General features: G+C 34.9%; 1 protein-coding gene across 1 annotated transcript in view; it reads right to left on the bottom strand.

Moving 5' to 3' along the window:
* LOC114330376 (zinc finger SWIM domain-containing protein 5-like) overlaps positions 1-26,419 on the bottom strand; it is a 576,978-nt gene that overhangs the window by 25,589 nt on the left and 524,970 nt on the right. Inside the window, exons 4-11 of the mRNA XM_028279716.2 lie at positions 21,637-21,929; positions 15,241-15,543; positions 14,415-14,614; positions 10,811-11,022; positions 8,867-9,057; positions 6,771-6,966; positions 2,693-2,859; positions 30-432 (exon numbers count right to left, since the gene is read on the bottom strand). Coding sequence (XP_028135517.1) covers positions 30-432; positions 2,693-2,859; positions 6,771-6,966; positions 8,867-9,057; positions 10,811-11,022; positions 14,415-14,614; positions 15,241-15,543; positions 21,637-21,929 — 1,965 coding nt within the window. The remainder of the gene's footprint in view (positions 1-29; positions 433-2,692; positions 2,860-6,770; positions 6,967-8,866; positions 9,058-10,810; positions 11,023-14,414; positions 14,615-15,240; positions 15,544-21,636; positions 21,930-26,419) is intronic.

The following is a 26,419-nucleotide window of genomic DNA, read 5'->3' as shown; positions in this document are numbered from 1 at the left end:
ATATAATCCCTCCAACTGGTGAGACTTACCTTTTGCTGCACTCAGCATAGTCGAACTCAGTGCGCACTGCTGGGTCTCGATGTGTCCCAAAGTGAACCATCTAGGCGATCTACTCATCATCAGAGAGCTGCTGGCGTTTCCACCTAAAGGGTCATCGGAGTCTTCGTGTTCTTCCAAAAGAGGTAAACGCATGGCTCTCAAACCAACTTCGTATGCCAAATCTGGGTAGTAATTCAGAAGAGATAGGAAAAGAAATCTGGCGAAGGTGTGCATAGGAATACTCTCCGGATGGATGCCGATGCCCAAACCGCTGGTGGGACCTCCTTCCAATAGAATTATCGCTTGTCGACGGAGGACTGCGACTAGGCTGTTATCCAGTTCAATTTCTTGGAGTTTTGCAATTAACCGGTCTTCTTGTTTACACGCTTTTTCCTAGAAGGAAAAAAATACCATTCATGTTAACTACAGAACGAAAATAGAAAGTAGATCAGATTCAGTAAACGAATTCAACTTAAATAAAAATAATAACATTCACCTATTACATAGTAAGATCTATGCGAAAAAAACTAGAATATGTCTACAAGAAATACTCGTAATCATTTTAATATCAATCAAAGCAAGTCCTAAAACCAATACATTTTCCAGAAAATAAGACGCTGTTATTGCGAAACTGTCAATGATGTTTGAAAAAGATGGAATAAATTCTTCAATTGACTTGTTCTATCGTAGATCGGTAACTACTTTGACAAATTCTTTTCTGTCTTCAGCAAGAAAGCATTTGAAGTCAGATTTACCAAATTTCGAACATTTTTTAGCCAAAAGCACTGTGTGCGTCTTGGGTCACATCCAATTCGAATCTATCATGTCTAATTATAAATTTTTAATATACTTTTTTAAATTGATGGGTTAGAGAGTTTGAAATACAGTGGGTGATCATATTATTACAGCCACCTAGTAAAATTCAATGTTTTAGACTTTTAGAGGAAGGGTATATAATTGAGCTGTATCATATATTTGTTTCCATTTGGCTGTGTTGTTACACTTTATGAAAGTGGAATAGTGCAATAAATAGTCTGACAATAGTGGCAACACGCATGTGTGGCAATGCGTGACTCGGATGCCATTGTTTGTCAGTGCTGCCCAGTCTAGCTTGCAACTCGTGTGCCTATTATTTTGTATTCATGGTGTTTAGAGTTATAATAAACTTTGTGAGTGTCCATTGCTCTCTAGTGATATTCTGACAGTCCTATACTATATTTTGTGAATTTAGTAAACATTGCACGTTCGTTACACTAGTGGTACAAGAACATCATGGGAAATCCAAAGACATCTCACCAAGGAAAATAGCAGAAATAAAAACTTTAACATTCAATACTAATCACTCCAACAGAAACATAGCATCCATTTCTAAAGTTTCAAAGGCAACGTGGACCGTATAAAGAAAAACTTACATACCATTATTAAGCAAAAGTAAAATTTTCTGAGGTGGCTCTAATAATATGATCACCCACTGTATGTCCGGCCTAGTAACTTTCTGAATAGAAAAGCTTCACTTCTGGTTGGGTTTTGAGGGGACAAAACGTGTTTGCTTTACGAAATTAATTTGATTTCGTTAAATGCAGTAATCTCGCTACAGCGGGTATTTGTATTAAGAAATTTAATACAATTTCCACGCTAAATACCGATTTATTCTTTTCGATTTATTTAATTTATAAATATTTTAAGACAGTTTAAAAAACCCTTTTAGTAAGAATAGAATAATAAAAAATGCAAGTGTGTCCAGAAAAGGTAGACAAGGTTCGATTTAAATTATTTTTCTATTTATCTATAAGCGAGGTTCCTACAGCCTCTGTCGCTTTTCGCATTTCGACCGTCATCGTTTTCTGTCCATCCATTCGTCTTCTTTGATGGCTCTATCTCTCATGATGTGCCGTACATTTTCTTCCCAGGCAACTGAAGGCCTTCCCCTTCTTCGTTGTTGTTGGGGTATGTATATTAAAGCTTTCTTTGGCCATCTATCTTCATTCATTCGTTTCACGTGACCATACCACACTAGTTGTCTGGTTTCACTTCTATCTACACTGGAATATACAGTATTTATCCTCCTTCCAATATCTTCATTCCTGATGTGATCTTTTTTGGATATACCACAGACAAATTATTTTTAATAATCAAAATTTTATACCGACAATATGGCGTTGTTTTAAAGAAATGTGTTAGGAGTATGTATAACAAATATCTTTCACCACGTTGCAGAACCCTCAGATATCATCACGTTTATAACTGAAGATACGAGCTCCTGTCTACTTTTATTGATCTGGAGAATAAATACTCATTGATGGCTCTATATCTCATTATGTGCCGTACATTTTCTTCCCAGGCAACCGAACGCCTTCCCCTTCTTTGTTGTTGTTGTGGTTTGTAATTTAAAGCTTTCTTTGGCCATTTATCTTAATTCATTCGTTTCACATGAGCATACCACACTAGTTGTCTGGTTTCAATTCTATCTACACTGGAATATACAGTATTTGTCCTCCATCTAATATCTTCATTCCTGATGTGATCTTTTTTGGATATACCACACACAAATTATTTTTAATAATCAAAATTTTATACCGGCAATATGGCGTTGTTCCGTCTACTTTTATTGATCTGGAGAAGAAATACTCATTAATAAATGAATTTTACTTACCTGTGCATACAGTCCTACAGGCATTATCCGCTGTTGTCCTAAGCCAATAAGGGCTACCTCAAACGCCAAAGTTAGATATGTTTCTGATCTGTCTCTCGAACCAACTACAGGTACATGATGGTATCTAGGCCTTAAATTGCTGTGTTGATCTTCCATACCGACTAAATCTAAAAAAAAAAATAAATAATATTAAATCTGCATGACATCAGTATTGCAAATAAATACGTCGTCAACTAGTCCACAACGACATCCCCGATATTCCTGGAAACCGTCTCCGATCCAGTTTACCTCCCCTGAAATCCGCCCAAGCCCTGCGCCAATCAAATTTTGACTTAAATGCCCGATGGAGAGAAGAATGGAAAAGTAAGACAGACAGTAATAAACGTCCCCGTAATATTTGGGCAGCCCTTAATCGAATCAAAACAAACTGTGGAACATGCTCCGACTCCCTCTACAGATGGGGTAAACTTTCCTCGCCTTTTTGTGACTGTGGCGCTGCAAGACAGACGGTTAGGCACATAATACAGAACTGCCGACTCAGAGCATACACAGGCGACCCTACAGACTTTTAGGGCAGTCAATGAGGTTATTTGGCTCCGAATTCCATCCTACTATATCGATTTACTTGATATTTTCACAGTAAGTAGAGAATAGCTCAAGAAACAAAGTCTACCCTATGCCGATGTGCGCTTTTACCTTGGGGGTGGTTCCCATCCCTTCTCGGGGGTGGAAAATTTTTTGGTTAAAATATCCAAGGAAGTGGCTAGAGAACCTAATTCTAAGCAAAAACTGTTCTATATATTTTTTAAACTCGATAGTTTTTGAGTTATTCGTGGTTGAAAAATTGGCTATTTTCATTCAAACATAACACCTTTTCGCACGATTTTTTGCGAATACCTTAAAATTCATGCATCTAACTAAAAAAACTATATAAAACATTTTTATAGCTTATAAAAAAAACAAAGAGACTCGTTCCTTCATAAATCTTCTAGTTATAATACAAAAAGAGATATGGTAGGTAAGAAGAATTTGTTTTTTTTATGCATGCTCAAATCGGTGTATTCAACTTGAAATAACGGAGAAACGGTCGATCTTAGGTGTATAATGCTTCCAATACGTTTTGTGGTGCTTGAAAAGACCTTTAAAATGAGCAATATTAAATGTCGATTACATTCAAACTAAACGAGACATGCTGCAAAAAAATTGATGACTAATGTATTTTAAGAAAAAATGAGAAGTATAAATTTAGCCCCTCATCCATCAGAATTTAAATGACCGTTTTCCTTCTACAATACTTTTTATTATAGTGTTATTTTTATGTTCAAAAAGTTGGACGGGTTTAAAATGAATGGTTTTTGAAAAAAATAAGATCAAATTATAGAGCGCATTTTTAAATTTTCTTAAAATTCTTCCTTTTTCTCCGTGTAATTCGAAAATGATAAGAGATACGAAAAAAGATACCGCACAAATATGTAGGGTTTCTTTAGATAAAAATTTTGTATTTATTTTTCATTACTGTATCTTTTATCATTTTCAAGTTAGGAGAAAAATAAAAAATTTTAAGAAAATTTAAAAATTCGCTCTATAATTTGATCCTATTTTTTTTCAAAATCCATTCATTTTAAACCCGTCCAACTTTTTGAACATAGAAATAACACTATACTAAAAGGTACTGTAGAAGGAAAACGATGCATTTAGATTCTGGTGGATAAAGAGGTTAAATGTACTTCTCATTTTTTCTTAAAATACATTAGTCATCAATTCTTTTGCAGAATATCTCGTTTAGTTTGAATATAATCGACATTTAATATTTTAAAGGTCTTTTCAAGCACTACAAAAGTTAATGGTAGCATTATGCACATAAAATCAACCGTTTATATGTTACTTCAAGTTGAATACACCGATTTGAGCATGCACCAAAAAAACAAACTCTTCTCACCTACCATATCTCTTTTTGCATTATAACTAGAAAATTTATGAAGGAACGTATGTTTTTTTATAAGCTACAAAGATGTTTTATATAGTTTCTTGAGTTAGATGCATAGTTTTTAAATTATTCGCGAAAAACTTTTCGAAAAGGTGTTATATTTCAATGAAAATGGCCAATTTTCAATCACGAATAACTCAAAAAGTATCGAGTTTTCAAAAACAATTAGTTTATGCTTAGAATTAGGTTCTCTAGCCACTTCCGTGGCTATTTTAACGAAAAAACTTTCCACCCCCGAGAAGGGGTGGGAATGTGGGAACCACCCCCAAGATAAAAGCGCACATCGGCATAGGGTAGACTTTAAATTAGGAGATAAGTAGAGGCTAGGTCCAAAATTTCATTAAAATCCATGCAGTAGGATAGAATTCGGAGGTAATATCCTATTGTTGCTTCCATTGACTGGCGAATTTGTGATGGTAACCGAAGGATAAATCTTCTTCTTACGGTGACTTATCCTTAAGGACGTCGGCCATTACATTTGCCCATTAGCCCATTTAATCTTATTTGCAGCCGCCGTGAATAGTTCTATGGTCATATTAGTCCATTGTCGTAGGTTTTTAAGTCAAGAGTTGCCTCTTCTTCCTGGTCCGCTTTTGCTATTGATTTTGCCTTCGATTATGTTGGAACAGTTCATACTTTTGATTTCCTTACGATGTGACCAAAATATCGTGTTTTACGTTCTTTTATTATAAGCATAGCTCTCTTTCCTTATTCATTCTCCCAAGATTTCTGGAAGGATCAATAGAATATATAAAAAACCTGGACATCTGTTTATGATGTATTGTATAATGCAAAGTCTAAATTTAATTAAATTCAATAACCTACTCTGTGATGTAAGCCGTGTTAGTCTTGTCGCCAGTAGTGGTACAACGGCCTCCTTAATTCAGATGGGCTTACCCAAGTTTTTTATGTATTTTGACCCGTAGAACACGAAATTTTTGGGTAACAGTCGATCCGGATGTCGATAAGATTGTTATAAACAAAGAACTTGAGGAATCAGATAACAGCGATTTTTAGCAAAACAAAACATTTTTTGGTTTTTTTTGTCATTCTAAGCAAAAAATGTTTTTACAAGTTTTTTCGTAGGATGCATAGTTTTCGACATAAACGCGGTTGAACTTTCAAAAAATCGAAAAATTGCAATTTTTGAACCCGAATAACTTTTGATTGAAAAATAAAATAGCAATTCTGCTTACCGCATTTGAAAGTTCAACTCAAATTCTATCGGTTTTGATTATTATCATTGCTAAAAATTATTTTTTTTATTGTTAAACAAAGCTATAAACACATAGTGATTGAATGATGTTTTCAATGCATTTCTAATTTGAAATCGAACGAGTAGGCGCGCATACAGAATTTCTACGTATATTACGTACATTAAAACGCATGCATTGGGCACGGGAAACACTATGTGTTTATAGCTTTGTTTAACAAATAAAAACTTAAATTTTTAGCAATGCAAATAATCAAAACCGAGAGAATTTGACTTGAACTTTCAAATGCAGGAAGCAGAGTTGCTATTTTATGTTTAATCAAAAGTTATTCGGGTTCAAAAATTGCACTTTTTCGATTTTTTGAAAGTTCAACCGCGTTAATCTCGAAAACTATAAATCCTACGAAAAAACTTGTAAGACCATTTTTTGCTGAGAATCACCCAAAAAATACAAAAAAATGTTTTGTTTTGCGAAAAATCGCTGTTATGTAATTCCTCAAGTTCTTTGTTTATAACAATCTTATCGACATCCGGATCAACTGTTACCCAAAAAATTCGTGTTCTACGGGTCAAAATACATAAAAAAACTTGGGTAAGTCCATCTGAATTAAGGAGACCGTTGTACCCCCCCCCCCCCCCTGGCGACAGGACTATGTTGGATACATCAAGATCCGTGTTGTATTTTGTTCAATATACGTTTTAAATTATTGTTTAGTTTGTTAAAATTTGGTATTTGGTTTTGAGTAACAGTTTTTTACAAAAACTTCGCAAAATGTGCAAAAATTAGACATTATAAGCCCCAAGTATAAAAGTCCTAATATTTACAAAATTGTAAATATTATTATGCACTTACAAATTAACTAAAAGAAAAAACTTACCTAAATAGCTAGTTGGTGTCCTAGGTCTTTCGTGTTCAGGAACGACTGACGCATCTGCCAAGGTATCGAAAAGACATCCTACAGGATCTAATGGATGACCGACCCATCCATCTAGATTCGTAGGGGCATTGATAGATGTAGTCGAACAAGATGTAATCGTGCACTGACCTTGACAACGGGAGGTACAAGCTGTGACCTGAAATAACAATATGTACAACATTAATATTAAACTTATTTAACAATATTCCTTGACTAAAGATTATTTTGTAGATTTCATTCTAATTGTGTGTGTGTGTTCACAAAGAGGGGATGGCATTAGATAAACTTTTTGCCACAGATATTTGAAAGTTGAAGATGTCATATTAAATTTTTATTTTAGAATCTTAAACAAATTGTATGATAATATCATTAATAGTTTTGGTGTTGGAGCTTAGTAGGTGTGAAATATTCAGCGGTAAACTTACATTCTGCTCCTGAAGTCTAGCAATTAGTGCTTTCGTATGGTATTTATTAAGTTCACAATTAAAGATTATATGATTTAAATCTGCAGTAGAGTAGTTATCACATGAACAGAGAGAGTTGATACGCATTCCTATTTTAGCTAAATGTGCAGGAAAATTGCCATGGTTTAATCTTAAGCGACTTAGAGATGTGGAATAAAATCGAGTAACGTGATAATCAAATATATGTGGGATATTTTGCGGAAGTTGTGGGTATATGTAAGTGTATGGATTCCTCGAAGTTTGTACAAACTTGAGCCAAATAGTTTCCCATTTCTTTCATTCTAATTAGTTAATCGCTTTGCGCTGACCCGGCCTGTCAGCAACCTTAAAGAGAAATCCGACGGAACGTGGCGCGACAGGCTGACTGAAATAGAAAAATGTAACAGAAAAATATAAAAACTGAAGACGGGATTCAAAGCAACGTGAAATAGATTCAACGCAACGTGAAATAGCGAAATTTCTCTCAAAATTTGTTATTTATGATCCTTAAGCTAGTACCGAACGCTAATTTATGGTCTCTGTACTCTATTGTTATTGTCCTGTGGAGCGTCCGCGATTTTTCTTGTGAATTGTCGATAAATTACACGGTCCAAAGAAATTTAACATAAAGGTACTAGAGCGTCCCCGTTTCGACCGAGCTAGGGAGCTGATGCGATCAGTGCCGTGGTAATTTTACCATGTAGTGGTCTAAATACGTTGTGTTAAGATTTTTATCATTGTATTAATTAACCAATTTAATAAATCAAAAATGAATAACCATTTTCAATTTCGTTGCAACACGAAACTACAGCGGCATTATATTCTAGTTCAATCGGAGAGTGCAGCAAGCACCTCTACCGGTTTCGAAACCTATTAGTCTCTTATCAGGAGGCACATATGCTGCTCTCTCTAACCCAACCAGGACAAACCCCGGCGTGCAGTCACGTATTGCAACGAACATGCCCTAGCGGCAACTGCTAGCAAAAGACTAAGTTTTCAATCTAATAGCACATAAAATAACACTTAAATATTACTCTACATCCCACCAGATCGAAAACAATGGGAACCTTCTCTGGTTACACCTCCAAGGCTTCTAAAATTTGCAAGCCATAACGGATGCTGAGATCTCTATGCTGACCCAGCATAGAGATAAAGGCAAAGAGAATGATGATGAAACAAATAGTTTGTAGGTTTTCGCTTTGTGCATGACAGGCGCTTAGCTCCTTCATCTGACATTTTTGGATCTCACAATTTGACGTTAAGCATATGATAAATAGGTAACAGTTATATACCATTTTTGACAAAATTTTTTATGCAAACAATGACAATGACATTACAAAGATAGCTCCAATATTGTCATATTTCGCCACTTTTCACATTGGCATCGTTTCAAGGTACCACCCCACCACCATAGTCACGCATGGAGTGAAAACGGTATACCGATTCACTAAGTTGCAAAAAACTACTTACAAATGGAGGACGAAAGGGGCGCCTAAAATTTCTTGCCCCGGGGCGCTTGAAAGCCTTGGCGCGGCCCTGCAAATGTTAACCGGTGAAGAGCGTCGTGCCACGTCTTATGGGATCCCAGCTTTATAAATTTCAATTCCTACTTACCTTACAGCTGGGCTGAGTTTTAATACTGGTACTAGCGCTGCTGTTCTGTTGACTTTCGTGCCATTTCCGCTGCGCCACCAGTTGCTGTTGTTTCATGGTGCGTACGACGGAAACTGCCAAACGTAACGCTGCTTCCATATGTCCGTGGGAACGAAGAGAATCCACACGAGCCGCACATAGAGGAATAGATTCTGAAACAAATGTAAAAGTATTACATTTCAATCTGGAAATTTTATTGACAACAGCAACAGATATTGTGAAGCAACTACATACTACTGTTGTTTAAAGAAGTCATTAAAACAGATAGTTAACTTACATCTTTTTTAACCGCATCTACCATAGGTTTACTAACAAAGTGGTTTATGTTTAAGTTAGAAAAAGTTGTTTACACATAGCAGTTTTGAAAAATACACTGAAATCTTACAGTTTGCTACACAGTTTACAATTTTTGAGATAGTTTATTGTTTTACTAATGTCTTCTATTTCTCGTCTGTTTCAAGTTCTTGAATATCATGTATCCATGTGTAAATTTCGTATGACCTAACTGCATTCTGTTGAGGACTACTTGGTCATGTCTTTAAGCTGGGAGTGATAGTAAAGCAGAGGTATCATCTGATTTGATCATTTTTAGTTTTGCTTCTGTTTGGCTTCTTGTCAGGTTTTGTTAATGTAGGTTTTTGTTAATGTTTTTTGGTCTAAAAATGCTATGTTGTGCATTATACAGTCGGAAAAATGAAAGAATACCCATGAACGATCACATCAATCACATAATATTCAGGTTATTAATAATCTATCTCTCCCGTTTGACATTTATGGAAAAAAAAACAGCAAATACAAAATATGTGATTGATGTGATCGTTCATGAGTATTCTTTCATTTTTCCGACTGTATGGATTATCATGTTATTGACAGTTTCCGCTGCTGCTTTATCAGCCGCTTATTCATTATCTCAACATGGGATGGTACCCATAAAAATGTTATTTTTACCACGGGTTTGGACATTGTATAGCATGTCTTTTATTTGTGCTAAATTGGCATGAGTAGGATACATATGTGTGATACCAATTCAGGCACTCAGAGAATCTGATATAATCAGAAAATTTATATCGAAGCTGGTACATTGGTTCAGTGCAATGGAGATTGCTTACAGTTCTCCAGTATAATATACTCTACCAAACTTATTTGGAATCACTATGTATTTGAAACCTGCAGCTTTTGGAAGCTATAGGTGTAAGTATTTTAGTTGAAAAGAAGAGAAGAAGAGTTGCGTGCACAAAGACTATATAGCAGGAGAAAGTTACGGGATCCTGAGCTAACCAGGCAGCACAAGATTGGCAAGCACAAAACTAGAACATTGGAAATTGGAAAAGTGTGCTATTTTCAAACGAAAGTAGGGTAAAATCAGATGAATAACGAATTCGTGTACTTAGAGGGCGAGGAAGATAAACAAGAACGGAAACTGTCAGATTTGTTCACAAATATAAAAGAGGAAGGGTCATGTTCTCAGGAGGAATTATGATCAGTAAAAAAATCCTTTAATTTTCATCCAACTAACTTTAATAACTCGCAGGTATGTTGTTTTTATTCTATAACCTGTAGTTAGGCTCCGGAGAGGTGCAATGGAAGAAAATTAAATTTAGCTTTAATTCGCTTAGAATAATAAAAAATAGATGATGCCGTTAAGTTTGGTTGTGTGTATAGGCTACACTCCTTGGCTAGGCGGGCGTCAGAGGTATTGTCTTCGAAAATAGCTGCTAAATTCTATTAATGAGTTTTGCACACATTTTTCATCATTTAGTAAGATGAGAGCTGCTTAATTGATTTTCCTCTTTTTGCTGTCTGTCTCTTTCATGACTATTGATGCATTTTTCCATTGTACTCTGTGCTAATTGTCCCAATGTTATAATTTCAAAGAAAAAAATAACATAACTCTAAACAACTTACCGTGCCACAATGGTTGTCCTTGCGAGTTAAAGCTACCGGAACTGGAAGTGTCAGGAACATGAGAGCAATAAGTATCACTGGATAGTATATTTTTGAGGTGCATATTGTCCCAAGACATCCCAACGGCATCCAATGCTCTATGAAAAATCGATCTAGGTAAAGTGGGCGTCTGAGATTTTGAGTTGCCAGCTAGACGTAAACGTTTACCGTTTCTGAAACAGAAATATCATATTTTAAAAACAACTTTACCAATTTTTAAACACGAATTATTAGTTTTGTCTTTTAATAAGAAACAACTTGTATATCTGGATTTTTCTCTTCAATCCTGACCCCCCGGAGGGAGTGTAGTGGACGACGTGATGTCGTGTATTATACGTCTCCAAAGATCTCTGTGTCTGGTAATTTCTTTTGAAGCTAGATTTATGTTACTACGGGCGTGCACGACACGTGCCGTAGAACAATAGAAAGCTCACGTTCCCGGTGTCGCTCCGTTTCGTTGTATGATAAACTAGCCTTTGATTTTCACATCAGACGATTCTTCAACGTGCCTTGTAAGGCAGTCCCGTCCTAACATAAATCCGGCTTTACTTATGCACAGGTATTTTGCATATTCCTGTAATCTGATCGATCCATCTTGTTGGGATCTTCCTCGTGATCTTCGGCCTTCCACCTTTCCTTATATAATGAGTCTTTCCGGGAGCATCCATAAACTACGTCGTAAAAAAATTTGAACTTTTTAATACCCCCCCCCCCCCCCTCCGTCGTAATTCGTCGTTTAGAGACGACCCCCCTCATGTCGACGTCGTCGCTGCAACTCACGACCCCCCTTTCATTGATTTAAAAAAAAATCAATATTATTTCTAAATATTGAATGGGTTACATATGTGAGTCCATATTAAATGTAGTAATGAAACAAAGACTTACTCACAATCATTTAATTATACTTTGACGACCGGTTTCGATCTCTACATTATTCAGATCATCTTCAGGTCGGCGTTACAAGTAGCTACAATTAAAGTATGCTACAATTAAAGAAAACCAGAGTTAGAACATTGTCTGGTTGCACAAATGTTAATAGAAAGCTAAATTCGAAAACATTTTTTGAAATAAAGGTTTGCAACTGTTGACATTTCAGAAATGCGATACATACAAATGCACACTTATGAGTAACAGATACTCATAAGCATGTATAAGCAAATGGATGCATGCAGTTTATGAATATTTGTTGAAAAAGTTAAAAAATAATTTTTTATTTTTTTTAATTAAAAACTAATTAAAATATTAATCAAAATTAAATATGCTTCCAAAATTCAAAAAATAATAATAATAGATAGTAATATTGCTCTGATCTACTTACATGCCGTTACAAGGGATGCGTTGCCACTTAGTTGTTAACATGTTAATACGTCCAACTTATGCTAATAGGTTAGCTGGGAGAGGTATAGGGCAAACAGACATGTTACGTAGGTCAAAACACAGTAAATTTTTTTGAAATTTGAATGGATCCTGAAGGAAGATGCAATTTCAAAAATTTCAAAAAAATTTACTGTGTTTTGACCTACGTAACATGTCTGTTTGCCCTATACCTCTCCCAGCTAACCTATTAGCATAAGTTGGACGTATTAACATGTTAACAACTAAGTGGCAACGCATCCCTTGTAACGACATGTAAGTAGATCAGAGCAATATTACTATCTATTATTATTATTTTTTGAATTTTTGAAGCATATTTAATTTTGATTAATATTTTAATTAGTTTTTAATTAAAAAAAAATAAAAAAGTATTTTTTAACTTTTTCAACAAACATTCATAAACTGCATGCATCCATTTGCTTATACATGCTTATGAGTATCTGTTACTCATAAGTGTGCATTTGTATGTATCGCATTTCTGAAATGTCAACAGTTGCAAACCTTTATTTCAAAAAATGTTTTCGAATTTAGCTTTCTATTAACATTTGTGCAACCAGACAATGTTCTAACTCTGGTTTTCTTTAATTGTAGCATTTAACTACTTGTAACGCCGACCTGAAGATGATCTGAATAATGTAGAGATCGAAACCGGTCGTCAAAGTATAATTAAATGATTGTGAGTAAGTCTTTGTTTCATTACTACATTTAATATTATTTCTGCATTAACCTTAAATGCATTAATTTTTTTCGAATCCTGAGAAAACGAATAAATATATTTGAAAAATTTAAACGCAGAATAACAGATTATATTATTACAGAGGGTTAAGAGTCCCTTAGAATAAACAAAAGGTTTCTTTCGAATGAAATATTTGAAATGAAAAATCAGACAAAATTTTCTCTTTTTTTTTTTCGCCCCTGTAACTTATTAAAATAAACATTATAGATGTTTTCAGGAACTTTTGGCCCTCGGCAATAATGCAGTCTTTCAATCTGAGTTTAAATTTTTCAAAAATCTTAGTAATTAGTTTTCGTAGTATTCGAATAAATCAATACATTTAAATAGCATTGGACCAATAGTTTGAGGGATATGCTTTCTTAACTGCATCATATAAATCTTTATATTTATTTTGTTTTGATTTCGATGTCATTTCTTCTAAAGTATAAATACGACTTACTAACTAAATAGAAAACAATATTTTATTTCTATTCGCTCTTTCAGAACTGTTACACACACAGTATGCAGCACATAAATGAACTAACAACTTAATATTTTTTTGCTTCCAGACGTTGTTCTGTATATAGAAGCGATTGTTTAAATCCAAAGACCAATGTCTTATTGTTTGTTGTCCTGTACCAAAGTGCTACCTAATAATATTATTTTAACGCCGTGACTGATAAAAACGAAATGAAAAGTATGCGATAAAAGTATCTATAATAGAATAATTCTTTTTAATTTTAATAAAGGTATATTTATTCGTAAACGTTTTGTTTTATTTTCAATTTCATATCAAAAACTATACGTTTTTATATGAATATCTGATACTTTAATGATGGTAGAAGATAGATGGTAGATGGTAGGTACACAATAGCGACAAATTTAAATATACCAATATATTAAACGACGTCGAATGGGCACTCATACACCCCTCCCCCTGTCGTACTCCGTCGTAATAAGCAAGCCCCCCGTACCCCTTCTCAACGACGTAGTTTATGGATGACCCCTTCCATATTTTCTGTGTTTGCTCTCATAACATGTCCAAAGTATTTTAATTGTTGGAGATGGACTTTACTGGAGAATCCTTGGCTAACTTTTAGCTCTCTTAAAATTGAAATATTTGTACTACGATCGGTCCAAAGCATTCGTTACATTCGTCTCTCCAACAGAACATTTCAGTGGCGTCTATCTTTCTTCTTTCTGATGGTCTTAGGGTCCAAGATTCACATCCGTAGAACAGTATTGGGAAAATTAAGTAGTTGATCAACCTCATCTGTGACGCTCTTGAAATTTGACGGTCCTTCCATATTTTGGTCATTTTTGCTGTGGCAACTTTTGCTACATCACATCTACGTTTAATTTCTTCTTGTGGTGGATATTAAAATATCCACTATTATCCACTAGATATTAGTATATCTGGATATTAAAATAAATTATATAGAAGAGCGTATTATAAAATAATATAGTAAAAAGTACCTGTGAGTATATGAATTAGCATCTTCTTCATCATCGTCTTCTGAACTATCTGAAGAATCATATATTGCGCGATTCCTATCTCTTTCTCTCTCTCGATCACGGTCTCTCCTTTCTCGCCTATCTCTTTCTCTGTCCGCATATCTATCTCGATCTCTATATCTCTCGTCATATCTGTCACGATCGCGATCTCTCGTGGAATACTAAAAGAAATAAAAGATATATGTATAGTACGAGATATAGTATTTTTACTACAAAAACGTTATTACGTAGGTCAAAATTTTTGACGTAAGAGAACTGTCAAAACATTAGAATGTGACTTTTCATTATTGCCATGTTTATAATAAACATGACAATAATGAAAGTCACATTCTAATGTTTTGACAGTTCTCTTACGTCAAAAATTTTGACCTACGTAATAACGTTTTTGTAGTAAAAATACTATAAATGCAGATACATACAGTATTGTCACAGTATAATGCCAATGAATAAGTAGGGTTACTCCGCGAAAAATCCTTTGTTTTTATGTTCCATTTTGGTGACAAAATCACCGATTTCATCAATAATTTTAGTCCCTTGCGCAGATGAATGACAGTTGATGTCATCCTACGTTTGTCGTGATTCGTGATTGGTCGTTACCGTAGCGCATTTGCCGTGATTGGCCGTTATCGTCGCGCATTCAAAAATTTTGTCTCAGGAGTGGATTGGAAAATTGGAACCGTCAAAATCGAGAGTGGCCCTACTTATTCGTTAGCATTATACTGTGGTATTGTTCACTTCTTTGTACTTTTCTTTCTAAATGTTATAAAAAAAAAGTCAAGTAACTTACGGATTCTCTGGATCCCTGCTGCTGCAACCTGAAATCTGGATCTTCAGGTGGACAAACGTCGATGACTGCCCATTTTTCTAATAGTTGCTTCCAATGTTGTTTTTCTTGTAAGGTGCAATTCGGATTCAGTACAATGCACACCCATAAAGAGCCTAGTTGATCCCACAGCTGCCTACACTTATCAGTCATTGGTGTGCCTTGGTTCCGCCACATCTGTAGTCTCGGATCCGAAAGGAACTGTTCCGTGATGAGGGTTAACATTCGGGCACCGTTTGAGTCCTGGGCTCTCAGCATTTCTCTAACCTGTAAGATACATACTTTTATAATTTACAATAAAATAGAATCTATAGTGCCGGCAAAACAAATCTATACATTGCCAAATAAATCACCAAATGTGAAGACAATTTGCATGCGTTCTGTCTGCGCTTGGAGGGGAGTGTAGGAGAGGGAGGATAGCGTACTTGCGACGGCAATTATCTGTAGTTTAAGGACCAGTTGGCTTATTTAGGGTATTCTGCGCGTTTGCACTGTAAACAGTTGGCTTTGTGCGGGTAGTCAGTGTTAAACTTCGTCTCATTTACCGCATAAAGTTTGAGATCGTCAAATTCTAAATTGAACTGACAAATATGGGTCGAAAGAAACTCACAAAAGAGGAGAAGGTTCATGCTTTAACATTACTGGAGAAAGGAGACTCTATACTTACCGTAGCACGTGATGTTGGTGCTTCAAGAGGGGCTATTTATCAACTGAAACGTTCGGCTGCAACGTTTCAGTTGATAAATAGCCTCTCTTGAAGCACCAATATCACGTGTTACGGTAATTACAGAGTCCCCTTTCTCCAGTAATGTTAAAGCACGAACCTTCTCCTCTTTTGTGAGTTTCTTTCGACCCATATTTGTCAGTTCAATTTAGAATTTGAGGATTTCAAACTTTATGCGGTAAATGAGACGAAGTTTAACACTGACTACCCGCACAAAGCCAACTGTTTACAGTGCAAACGCGCAGAATACCCTAAATAAGCCAAGTGGTCCGTAAACTACAGATAATTGCCGTCGAAAGTACGCTATCCCCCCTCCCCTACCCTCCCCTCCAAGCACAGACAGAACGCATGCAAATTGTCTTTACATTGGGTGATTTATTTGGCAATGTAAAGATTTTTTTTGCCAGCACTGTATAGTATCTTCTAGAATAGCTATAACAGCAAAGTTATCTCTCTCTTGTCGTTTCCCCATTACTGAGGATCGTGACTTCTTCCAATATTCCTAACAATATTTTTCCATTGGTCTCTAACTTCAGCTGCTCTAAGAGCTTCGCAGAATGAGTTTACAGCTGAATTTTTTATTTGGTCGGACCATCTTATTGGTTATCGTCCTCTTGATCTTCTCCCCGGAACGTTTCCAGAAACAATTAATCTCTCCAAACTGTCGTCACCTCTGCGAACCACGTGACCGAAGAATTGCAGAATTCGTTGCAGACATATTGACAGCCTTTTTTTAATTTCGAGTTGGTTTAGAATGGAAACGTTTGTCCTATGAGCTATCCAAGGTATGAGCAGCATTCTTCTCCAGCATCACATCACAAAGGCATCAATTTTTTGGCGCTCGCGTGCGCGAAGAGTCCAAACCTCTGCCCCGTATGAAATATTGAGAATACAAGGGCATTCACCAGTCTCACCTTGCTATTTTGAGAGATAGATCTGTCTTTCCAAACTTTAGTTAGGCGACTCATCGCATTTTTGCCATACCAATACGTTTCCGAATTTCTGCTACACAGTTACCATCGTCAGTTTTACTAGATCCGAGATATAAAGGTGTTTACTATCTATATTTCTGTAACATGCTAGTCAGTTGGATAGTGTCGAATCTATTGACCACCATTATTTTTGTCTTTGGTTTATTGATTTTCAGACCAACTTTATTGCTTTCGTACTCAACTCTCGCAGAAGATCAAACATTTCTTGCTCATTTGCCGCTATAAGTGTAGTGTCATCAGGAAATCTTAAATACCAAAGCAAATTTATAATACCTATACAATTGTACAAAATATATGAAACCCCTCAAGGAGAGGGGACTTAAGTTGAACGAGTTGTTGAATAGTAAACATCCATTTAAAACGCATTGACCTTGTCGGAATCAGATAATCAGCCGTGTGATGAATTACCCAAGATATTTTTAACGTTTGCGTTAAAGTTAACATGACTATAACATATAACTACATATCTCCATAAACAATATATCAAGTGAGTGAGAAGAAGTCTCACTGTAATTGAGGTTATCAGTCAAGGAGAAATAAAAAATGAAAAAACTATTTCAATCTTTTAATAGAAGACGTTTCGTGCAGTCTTCCTGCACTTCATCAGTTCTACTGATTGTGAAGTTACATATAAGATGTACACAACAATGTCATCACAATGGGTTGTGTTGTTAAAAACTTAATAGCTAAAAAATACATAAAATTTCTCAAGCTAAAAATACATAAACGCAAAAAATGTCACAAAGGTCCTTAGTGGTAAAAATCCTAAGGTTATTGAACAGTTACATAAAATTTTGTTTTGAAACATGAGGCCAGGAGAAGAAATATTCTGTTAGAGTCAAAAGAAATATTTTAAATCCATTTCTTATTCTAACCAAAAAAAGCGCACAAAAAACCTAAGCAAAAAACCAACTGTTCGGTGTCTGTCATTAAATGGATTTAAAAAAAAGGGGGATGTAAAAATCTTAACCAAATTAATGTAAATTATTGTAAACCTAGATTTTCATCCAAAAACCTCCCTGTGACACACAAAAGATAAACAGAAATAAAGATATACGATCGCCGTGACCACGGCAGCAATGTATAGTGTCACAAAAAAGCTTTCAAACGAAAACCCGGTCTACAGGTTGACGATGCACCCTGAATTATATCAATTTCTCTTTAATTGAAAAAATGCCATAGATTTATTGGTTGTTAATAATAAATTTGAATGTTGTTCTGAAGCTATTTCCTTGTGGCATTTTTATGATTAATTATTTATATGGGAAATAAGCCACAATTAAAATGAAAAAAATAATTTTATTAACGTTTCGACGCCCAAATCGGGTGCCGTTGTCAAAATACAAATTGTCAAAATTGTATTTTGACAACGGCACCCGATTTGGGCGTCGAAACGTTAATAAAATTATTTTTTTCATTTTAATTGTGGCTTATTTCCCATATAAATAATTAATAATAAATTTGAAATCCAGGAACCTAGAAATAGGTGTGGATTAGTTAAAAATTAATTACAAAAGACTGATTTACTTGCCTCATGATTGTTGGAAAAAAGTCACTAAAGCTGGAGTGTTAAGCCATGTTATCAGACAGGAGCTGGGTGGAAATGAGATTTAAAACTTTTATGTTGCTACCAAGCATTGGTGGTTTGTAGGTTGGAAACTTTTTGGATGAAGGTGAAAACAAATGAAATTAGGCCATGTGTTGATCGGATTTGTGTGGAAAATAAATTTGAAATTTAACAACTGAATGAATTTAAGGATTGTTTATAAGCAAGGAGTGATATATGATGCTAAGATTGTCAATATCAGTACGTTTGTTCATAGAGTTTTGTTCCCTTAGAATGTGGGCCATTTCTTGGAAAGATCTTTTATAGAAATTAGGTTCTGTGACTAAGGTTTTGATGTTATCAAAATCAATCTGATGATTAAGTGTGATGGAATGTGTGCTGAGGCCACAAGAATGCTTGTTGCATCTGATATCGCTTCTGTGTGAAACTACCCTTCCTTTAAGAGAACAAAAGGTACAAGAAAACACCAAAACACCAGTAGATATTTGGGAGAAATCTAACGTAGTTTATAACATTCCATGTAAAGACTGTCATTTGAAATATGTTGGACAAACAAAAAGAACCCTTAAAGGAAGGGTAGTTTCACACAGAAGCGATATCAGATGCAACAAGCATTCTTGTGCCCTCAGCACACATTCCATCACACTTAATCATCAGATTGATTTTGATAACATCAAAACCTTAGTCACAGAACCTAATTTCTATAAAAGATCTTTCCAAGAAATGGCCCACATTCTAAGGGAACAAAACTCTATGAACAAACGTACTGATATTGACAATCTTAGCATCATATATCACTCCTTGCTTATAAACAATCCTTAAATTCATTCAGTTGTTAAATTTCAAATTTATTTTCCACACAAATCCGATCAACACATGGCCTAATTTCATTTGTTTTCACCTTCATCCAAAAAGTTTCCAACCTACAAACCACCAATGCTTGGTAGCAACATAAAAGTTTTAAATCTCATTTCCACCCAGCTCCTGTCTGATAACATGGCTTAACACTCCAGCTTTAGTGACTTTTTTCCAACAATCATGAGGCAAGTAAATCAGTCTTTTGTAATTAATTTTTAACTAATCCACACCTATTTCTAGGTTCCTGGATTTCAAATTTATTATTAACAACCAATAAATCTATGGCATTTTTTCAATTAAAGACAAATTGATATAATTCAGGGTGCATCGTCAACCTGTAGACCGGGTTTTCGTTTGAAAGCTTTTTTGTGACACTATACATTGCTGCCGTGGTCACGGCGATCGTATATCTTTATTTCTGTTTATCTTTTGTGTGTCACAGGGAGGTTTTTGGATGAAAATCTAGGTTTACAATAATTTACATTAATTTGGTTAAAATTTTCATATCCCCCTTTTTTTTAAATCCATTTAATGACAGACACCGAACAGTTGGTTTTTTGCTTAGGTTTTTTGTGCGCTTTTTTTGGTTAGAATAAGAAATGGATTTAAAATATTTCTTTTGACTCACAGAATATTTCTTCTCCTGGCCTCATGTTTCAAAACAAAATTTTATGTAACTGTTCAATAACCTTAGGATTTTTACCACTAAGGACCTTTGTGACATTTTTTGCGTTTATGTATTTTTAGCTTAAGAAATTTTATGTATTTTTTAGCTATTAAGTTTTTAACAACACAACCCATTGTGACGACATTGTTGTGTACATCTTATATGTAACTTCACAATCAGTAGAACTGATGAAGTGCAGGAAGACTGCACGAAACGTCTTCTATTAAAAGATTGAAATAGTTTTTTCATTTTTTATTTCTCCTTGACTGATAACCTCAATTACAGTGAGACTTCTTCTCACTCACTTGATATATTGTTAATATTAAACAGTCGTACTCCTTGCTATATCTCCATAAATATAAAACGTAAATTCGGTGTGATGGATCATCCACCGTTATGAGGTTTTTACCCGTACATTTTGGTGGCTTAAAGCATGTAAACCTGTGATAACACTGATGATGGAATATTGATTCCGAAAACGTTTTGTGATACAGCCCTTTTTAGGGATTTTAAATACGTATACCTTTTACAAAATAAGGTTTTTATTTTTCGTTATGAGTTATTTCTTAGACGTTATAGACGGAAGAAAATATTAAGTTGTCTAAAAAGAAAACTTTATGTAGAATCAGTACAAGTTTGAGCGAGAAAGAAAATCACGAGAAGTTGGTATAAACAGCTGTTCGATGTTCGGTGTCGTTCGGTGGTGAATCGTAAAAGTAGATAGAAAGAACAAAGAACAGTACTTAAAATCCTTGGATGTTTATAAAAATTTCAACTTGTATCTCTCGATTTGATTTTTGTATAATTTTTAAAATTACCCTTCTATTTTTAAATTATTAGCTTTCTTTTTCATTTTTATTATTTTTTAATTTTTTTACCTACCTACGTGTTTTTAATTGTTATCTTAGGTCTATGCTCACAGCACAACCCCACATGCTGTTGATAATTTTGTGCTGGTTTATATTCGATATTAAATTTGATTTATTAAATTAATAAAATGCCGCACAAGGTCACTGAAGCAGCGTTCTACGTTAAATATTCACTTGATTTCTATCTAAAAAGAAATCAGGTTTTTTTATGGCATAGACTTGGGTGTCAATTAGCCAGTCACAACTTTTTTTCTATCCATACATAAAGAAGGCAATGAGGTCCTTAGAGCTCCATAGCAAACTCTTCTACAGCTCTCTACTCAGTTCAAAAGCTGCAGCTGGCCGCTATGGACTATCCAAGTTGCTCACCACATTTTTCCATTATACATCTTCTTCTTCTTCTTCTCTTTTCATATGTGTGTACATATATATTATATCAAATTATCAGGATTAATAAATAAAACTTTAGGTTTAACCGGTTTAACGTCGCGTTATAAAGTGACAGTTGATATATCAGATAACTCAAGAACTGTCAAGAAATAACGCAAGTAGTTAAGTTAAATATGATACATCACACCAATTCGAGGATTATAACTTAACTACAGGATAACTTTACGTTAAAGATAAATTCGGTCATCCATCACAGGGCTGATTATTTGTGTCGACTTATTAAAGACTCTTACCTTCGAAAACAACGAATTTAACTGCTTGTTCGCGTTGTAGTAGGCCCCTTGCGACAGGTAACTTTTCACCTGTTCGCAAACTTGCTCCTCGTCCAAATGCCATGAATGTTCGTCGTCAGCGGAGGCCCCCGCCGTAGGGTCGGGGGCCCCCGGGATTTGGTTGATTTCCGATCGCTGTTGGAGGATTTCGTCGGCAAGTTTCTGAGCGGTAGGCAGTACCTCTGTGTGGTGTTCTGAGATCAGGTACTGGACGAACTTTTGAAGCTGCTGCCTGTCCATTTGTAGAAGAGTTTCTGTAAATTATTATTGTGTTAAAAATGTGAATTGATCACTTAAATAAAAAGTAGTAGTGAAAGAAAAATTATTAAAATAGTACTCTCCACAGTATTAGTATTAATTATAAATCTCTCTCTTTCTACTTTCTGTCCTCCTTATGGAGTATTGGATTGGGCGCTCTTGTGTTTCTTATCCAAAAGTGAAAGATGGCTGATTGGCTGGATCAGCGCATCATCGTCTGTTTTATTCCTTCTAAATTTCCTCTACAAGGTATTTTCCATTCCTTTTTATTTCTCGCTCTGTACATAGCAAGGTCAATTATTTGATGATCTCTTCTTACAGCTATTATACAGTCTTACTCTTCTTCTTCCGTTTCTCCTTAATGTACGTCCAATCAATTTTCTTCTTTTAATCGTCAATGTTATTTTCTCTTGTTTTGTTCTTCTCCATAGTTTTGCTTTTGTTATTTTAACAGACCAATATATTTTTAGGATTTTTCTCACAGATTTCTTTATAAAGGTTTGTAATTTTTTGGTAGTTGTTTCTTCTTGTCTCCAAGATTTTGTGCCAGACAATAATATAATATACTCTTAATAAAATATTTGATTTTGGTTAATTCTGATATATCACATGAGTTCCAGATTTTTTTAATGGGTTATGTTATATGCCTGTGGAGCCTATTTTTTTCTACATCTGATTTGTTACCGTTTTAGCTAAACAGTATGTGGCCCAGATATTTAAACTCCATCACTTATTCTGTTATCTGACCTTTCAGCTCCAATTTACGTCTTAGTAGATTTGCTGTTATAACCATGCTTCTTCTTCTTCTTCAGGTGCCATCTCCGCTACGGAGGTTGGCAATCATCATAGCTATTTTAATTTTTGAGGCAGTATCTCTAAATAATTGTTTTGAGCTGCATCCAAACCATTCTCTCAGGTTCTTCAACCATGAAATTCGTCTTCTTCCGATGCTTCTTCTGCCATCTATCTTTCTCTGCATTATGAGTCGTAGGATGCCATACTTCTCGCCCCGCATCACATGTCCGAGATACTGTAGCTTCTTTTCTTTAATTGTAAGTTCAACTTCCTTCTCTTTACCTATTCTTCTCAGTACTTCATTGTTCGTAACTCTATCTACCCAGGAAACCCTCATAATTCTTCTATAGGTCCACATTTCAAAGGCGTTAAGTCGTCTCATTGTCATTCTGCAGTGTAGTCATTATTTTTTGTTATAAATGTTCCTAGGTAAGTGTACTTTTTTACTCTTTTGCTCTGCTGGCCCTCTACTATCAAGATTTCGTTAGTATTATGGTTGTTTTTACTAATTTTCATAAACTTCTTCTTTTTGATATTGAGAGAGAGTCCGTACTCCCTACTACACCTTACTATCTTGTAAACTATCGGCTATTATTACTGTATCATCTGCATATCTGATATTGTTAACTAAGACTCCATTTACTCTTATGCCGACTGTTTCATCTTCCAGAGTTTCTCGCATTACCTCTTCAGAATAAGCGTTAAATAATAGAGGGGATAGTATGCAGCCTTGCCTGACTCCTCTCTTTATTTCCATTTCTTCAGATGTTTCTTTTTCAATTCTTACTATTGTTCGCTGATTGTAATAGAGGTGTGTTATTAGTTTTAAATCTCTTTCATCTAGGTTTTTATTTTTTAGGATTTCCATGAGTCGATCATGTTTTACTTTATCAAACGCTTTATTGTAGTTTATAAAACAGACGTAAAGAGGATGGTTAACATCCAAACATCTCTGTGTCAGCACGTTGAAGGAGAATAATGCCTCTCTGGTACCCATACCATTGCGGAACCCATATTGAGTATCACTAATATCCAGCTCCAGTTTAGAGTGTATTCTGGCGTGGATAATTTTCAATAGAATTTTCAAGGTATGTGACATTAAGCTTATGGTTCGGTAGTCACTGCATTCTTTTGCATTCACTTTCTTTGGCAAACACACAAATGCTGATGTCAACATTTCTCTAGGGATGATTCCTGTAGTGTAGATAGCGTTAAACAGTTCTACTATTATGTCCAGGTTTTTCTCGTTGACCAACTTTATCAGCTCGCTAGGTAATTCATCTGGACCAGCAGATTTATTGGTTTTCATAGAGTTTATTGCCTGACTAACCTCTGATTTGGTTATCTCTGGGCCTACATCTCCCGTTTGGCTGTCTACGGATGTACTAGCTTCTCTCTGGTCATGAAATAGTTCATCGATATACTCTTTCCATCGTCGTAGTTTTCGTTTTGTCTCCATTATAATATTTCCATTTTTGTCGAGCAATATATTTGAGGTTCTTCTATTTCCTATTCCGGTTAGTTCTTTGACTTTTTTATGTAGGTTGAAGTTGTCATCTGTGTTTTGCAGTTCTTCTATTTCTTTACATTTTTCAGAGAAGTAGGTTTTTTTAGCCTCCCTAATTTTTCTTCTTATTTGGTTTTGAAGCTGTTTATAGCGGGTGTTATTAATAGTTTTGTTTTTTCTTCTTTCATTCATCAACTCTAGAATTTCCTCCGTCATCCATTCTTCTTTCTTACATTTGGTGGTAGTAAGTACTTTCTTACTTGGCTCTAATATAGAGGTTTTGAAGAATTGCCACTGCTGTTCTACGTTGCAATTATTTCCTGGGTTTGTCTAGATTTGTGTTGATTTCGTGTTTCAGATTTTCTTTTGTTTCTTCTGACTTTAGTTTCTGTATGTTAAGTTTATTGTTGTTGCGGCTTTTTTGCGTCTTTTTTAGTTGAAGTTGAAACCTAGCAATAAGAAGACTGTGATCAGAAGATACGTCTGCTCCTGGATATGCCTTTACTGCCTGAATTGAGTTTCAATATCTGTGCTTTATTAGGATGTAGTCAATTTGATTTCTGACAATTTTGTGGTCTTTGTCAGCTGGTGATTTCCATGTATAAAGGAAAAAGGTATAACCATGCATTCTGTCCCTTTTGATAGAATTATGTTAAATTTTCCGGCGGTTATATTAAAATGGTGAAATTGTAAATAATCTGCACTTTGAGCTATTAACGTACCATTGTCTGCATAGCAGATTATTCTACGTTCTGTTTCTCCCATTTGGTGTTCTTTTTTATTATTTCCTTCATGATCAGGATGAAAAATAGAAGTCTCAGAAAATCCCACTATCTTATCCGCCAGAACGTACTCGCTCTTCCGGTAGGGATGTATGGAGGAGTAACACCGAGCCACAAGCCCACAATTCTTGCCCGTACTGCTGATCCATGGGTTGATCCGATCACCAACGTATTCCAGTCTAAGTAGAAGATTTATTTATAATTTCTGATTACCACATTAGTCTTTTTGGTTTTCTGGCCAGACTCAGAGCCTGAACAATCGTTTGCAACATCGTTCACAGTTAAGGGAATGCGATTTAGCCCTATGACTCGCTTAGCCATCTGACATATCATTAAAAAAATGCTAAATTCATCAATAAGTATGTTAATTGATGAATATAAATTTTCACTACTACTTTTTAATATAGCTTTATATGTTTTAGTATCTCACAGCTCTGACGTTTATATAACCTCACGACATAATTCAAAATAAAAACATTTATTTTCAGCCGTTTAAGTAGGTATTTTTACGGTACACATTGTGTTGATGAGATACTATAACATTGTACAATTCTACTATAACATTGAAACTTAGAAATAATGGTACCTTTTAACTAAAATTCACCCGATTGGATTTTTTCTATCGGTAACATGCTAAAATTGTTAAAAATTAAAATATCGTTAACAAAAAATATTGTAACAAGATAAACTTTGCAGTTGACTTTTATTTTATCCGCTATCCGTATTATCATTAAATATTTTTTGTTCGAATATATTGAAAAATTTAAATATAAATAGAAATATAAAAAATAGAAATATTGAAAATTTTTCAGAGCAATTTGAAGTTCCAATCTAACAATCTGCCGGACACCAAACTTTTTCCCCTACCACCCCCACTTGGCAGAGTTCGCACGGAACCTTTAATTTAAAGAGATACTTATCAATTGCATAAAATATAGGTATCCATTGACAATCTGCGGAACTTTCAACTCTTATTGTTTATAAGCAAAGATAGATTACAAAAAAGTATGAATTTATAAAAAAAAAACAGTAAAATCCTTTATAAAAGGTATATATTTAAAATCCCTAAAAAGGCCTACATCACAATCACATAACTAGTTTTCGACTGGTTTATCAGTCATCATCAGTGCTTACCTAAAATAAATATAACCTGGTAAAATAATGCAAAGATTTTGAAATTTTGACTACGGTTAAGAAAAGTTGTAGGTTATACTCACGTGAAATTTACATGCTAACCACAAGATATAATTTAACAAAAATATGTGCGTCAAAGCCATGTGCAAGTAATCCGTCAAGGAAACATCGGTTGAAAATGCTAACTTAAGCATGGATGTTTAAAGTATTTTACTAATATGCCCCAGGTAACATCTGAGCTGTGGTTTGACTTGTTCACATGGTGAAA

Source organism: Diabrotica virgifera, chromosome 6 (genome assembly GCF_917563875.1).
Source record: "Diabrotica virgifera virgifera chromosome 6, PGI_DIABVI_V3a".
NCBI lineage: Eukaryota > Metazoa > Arthropoda > Insecta > Coleoptera > Chrysomelidae > Diabrotica > Diabrotica virgifera.
Note: the sequence above shows the minus strand (reverse complement) of the source record. Positions and strands in the feature narration are given on the sequence as shown.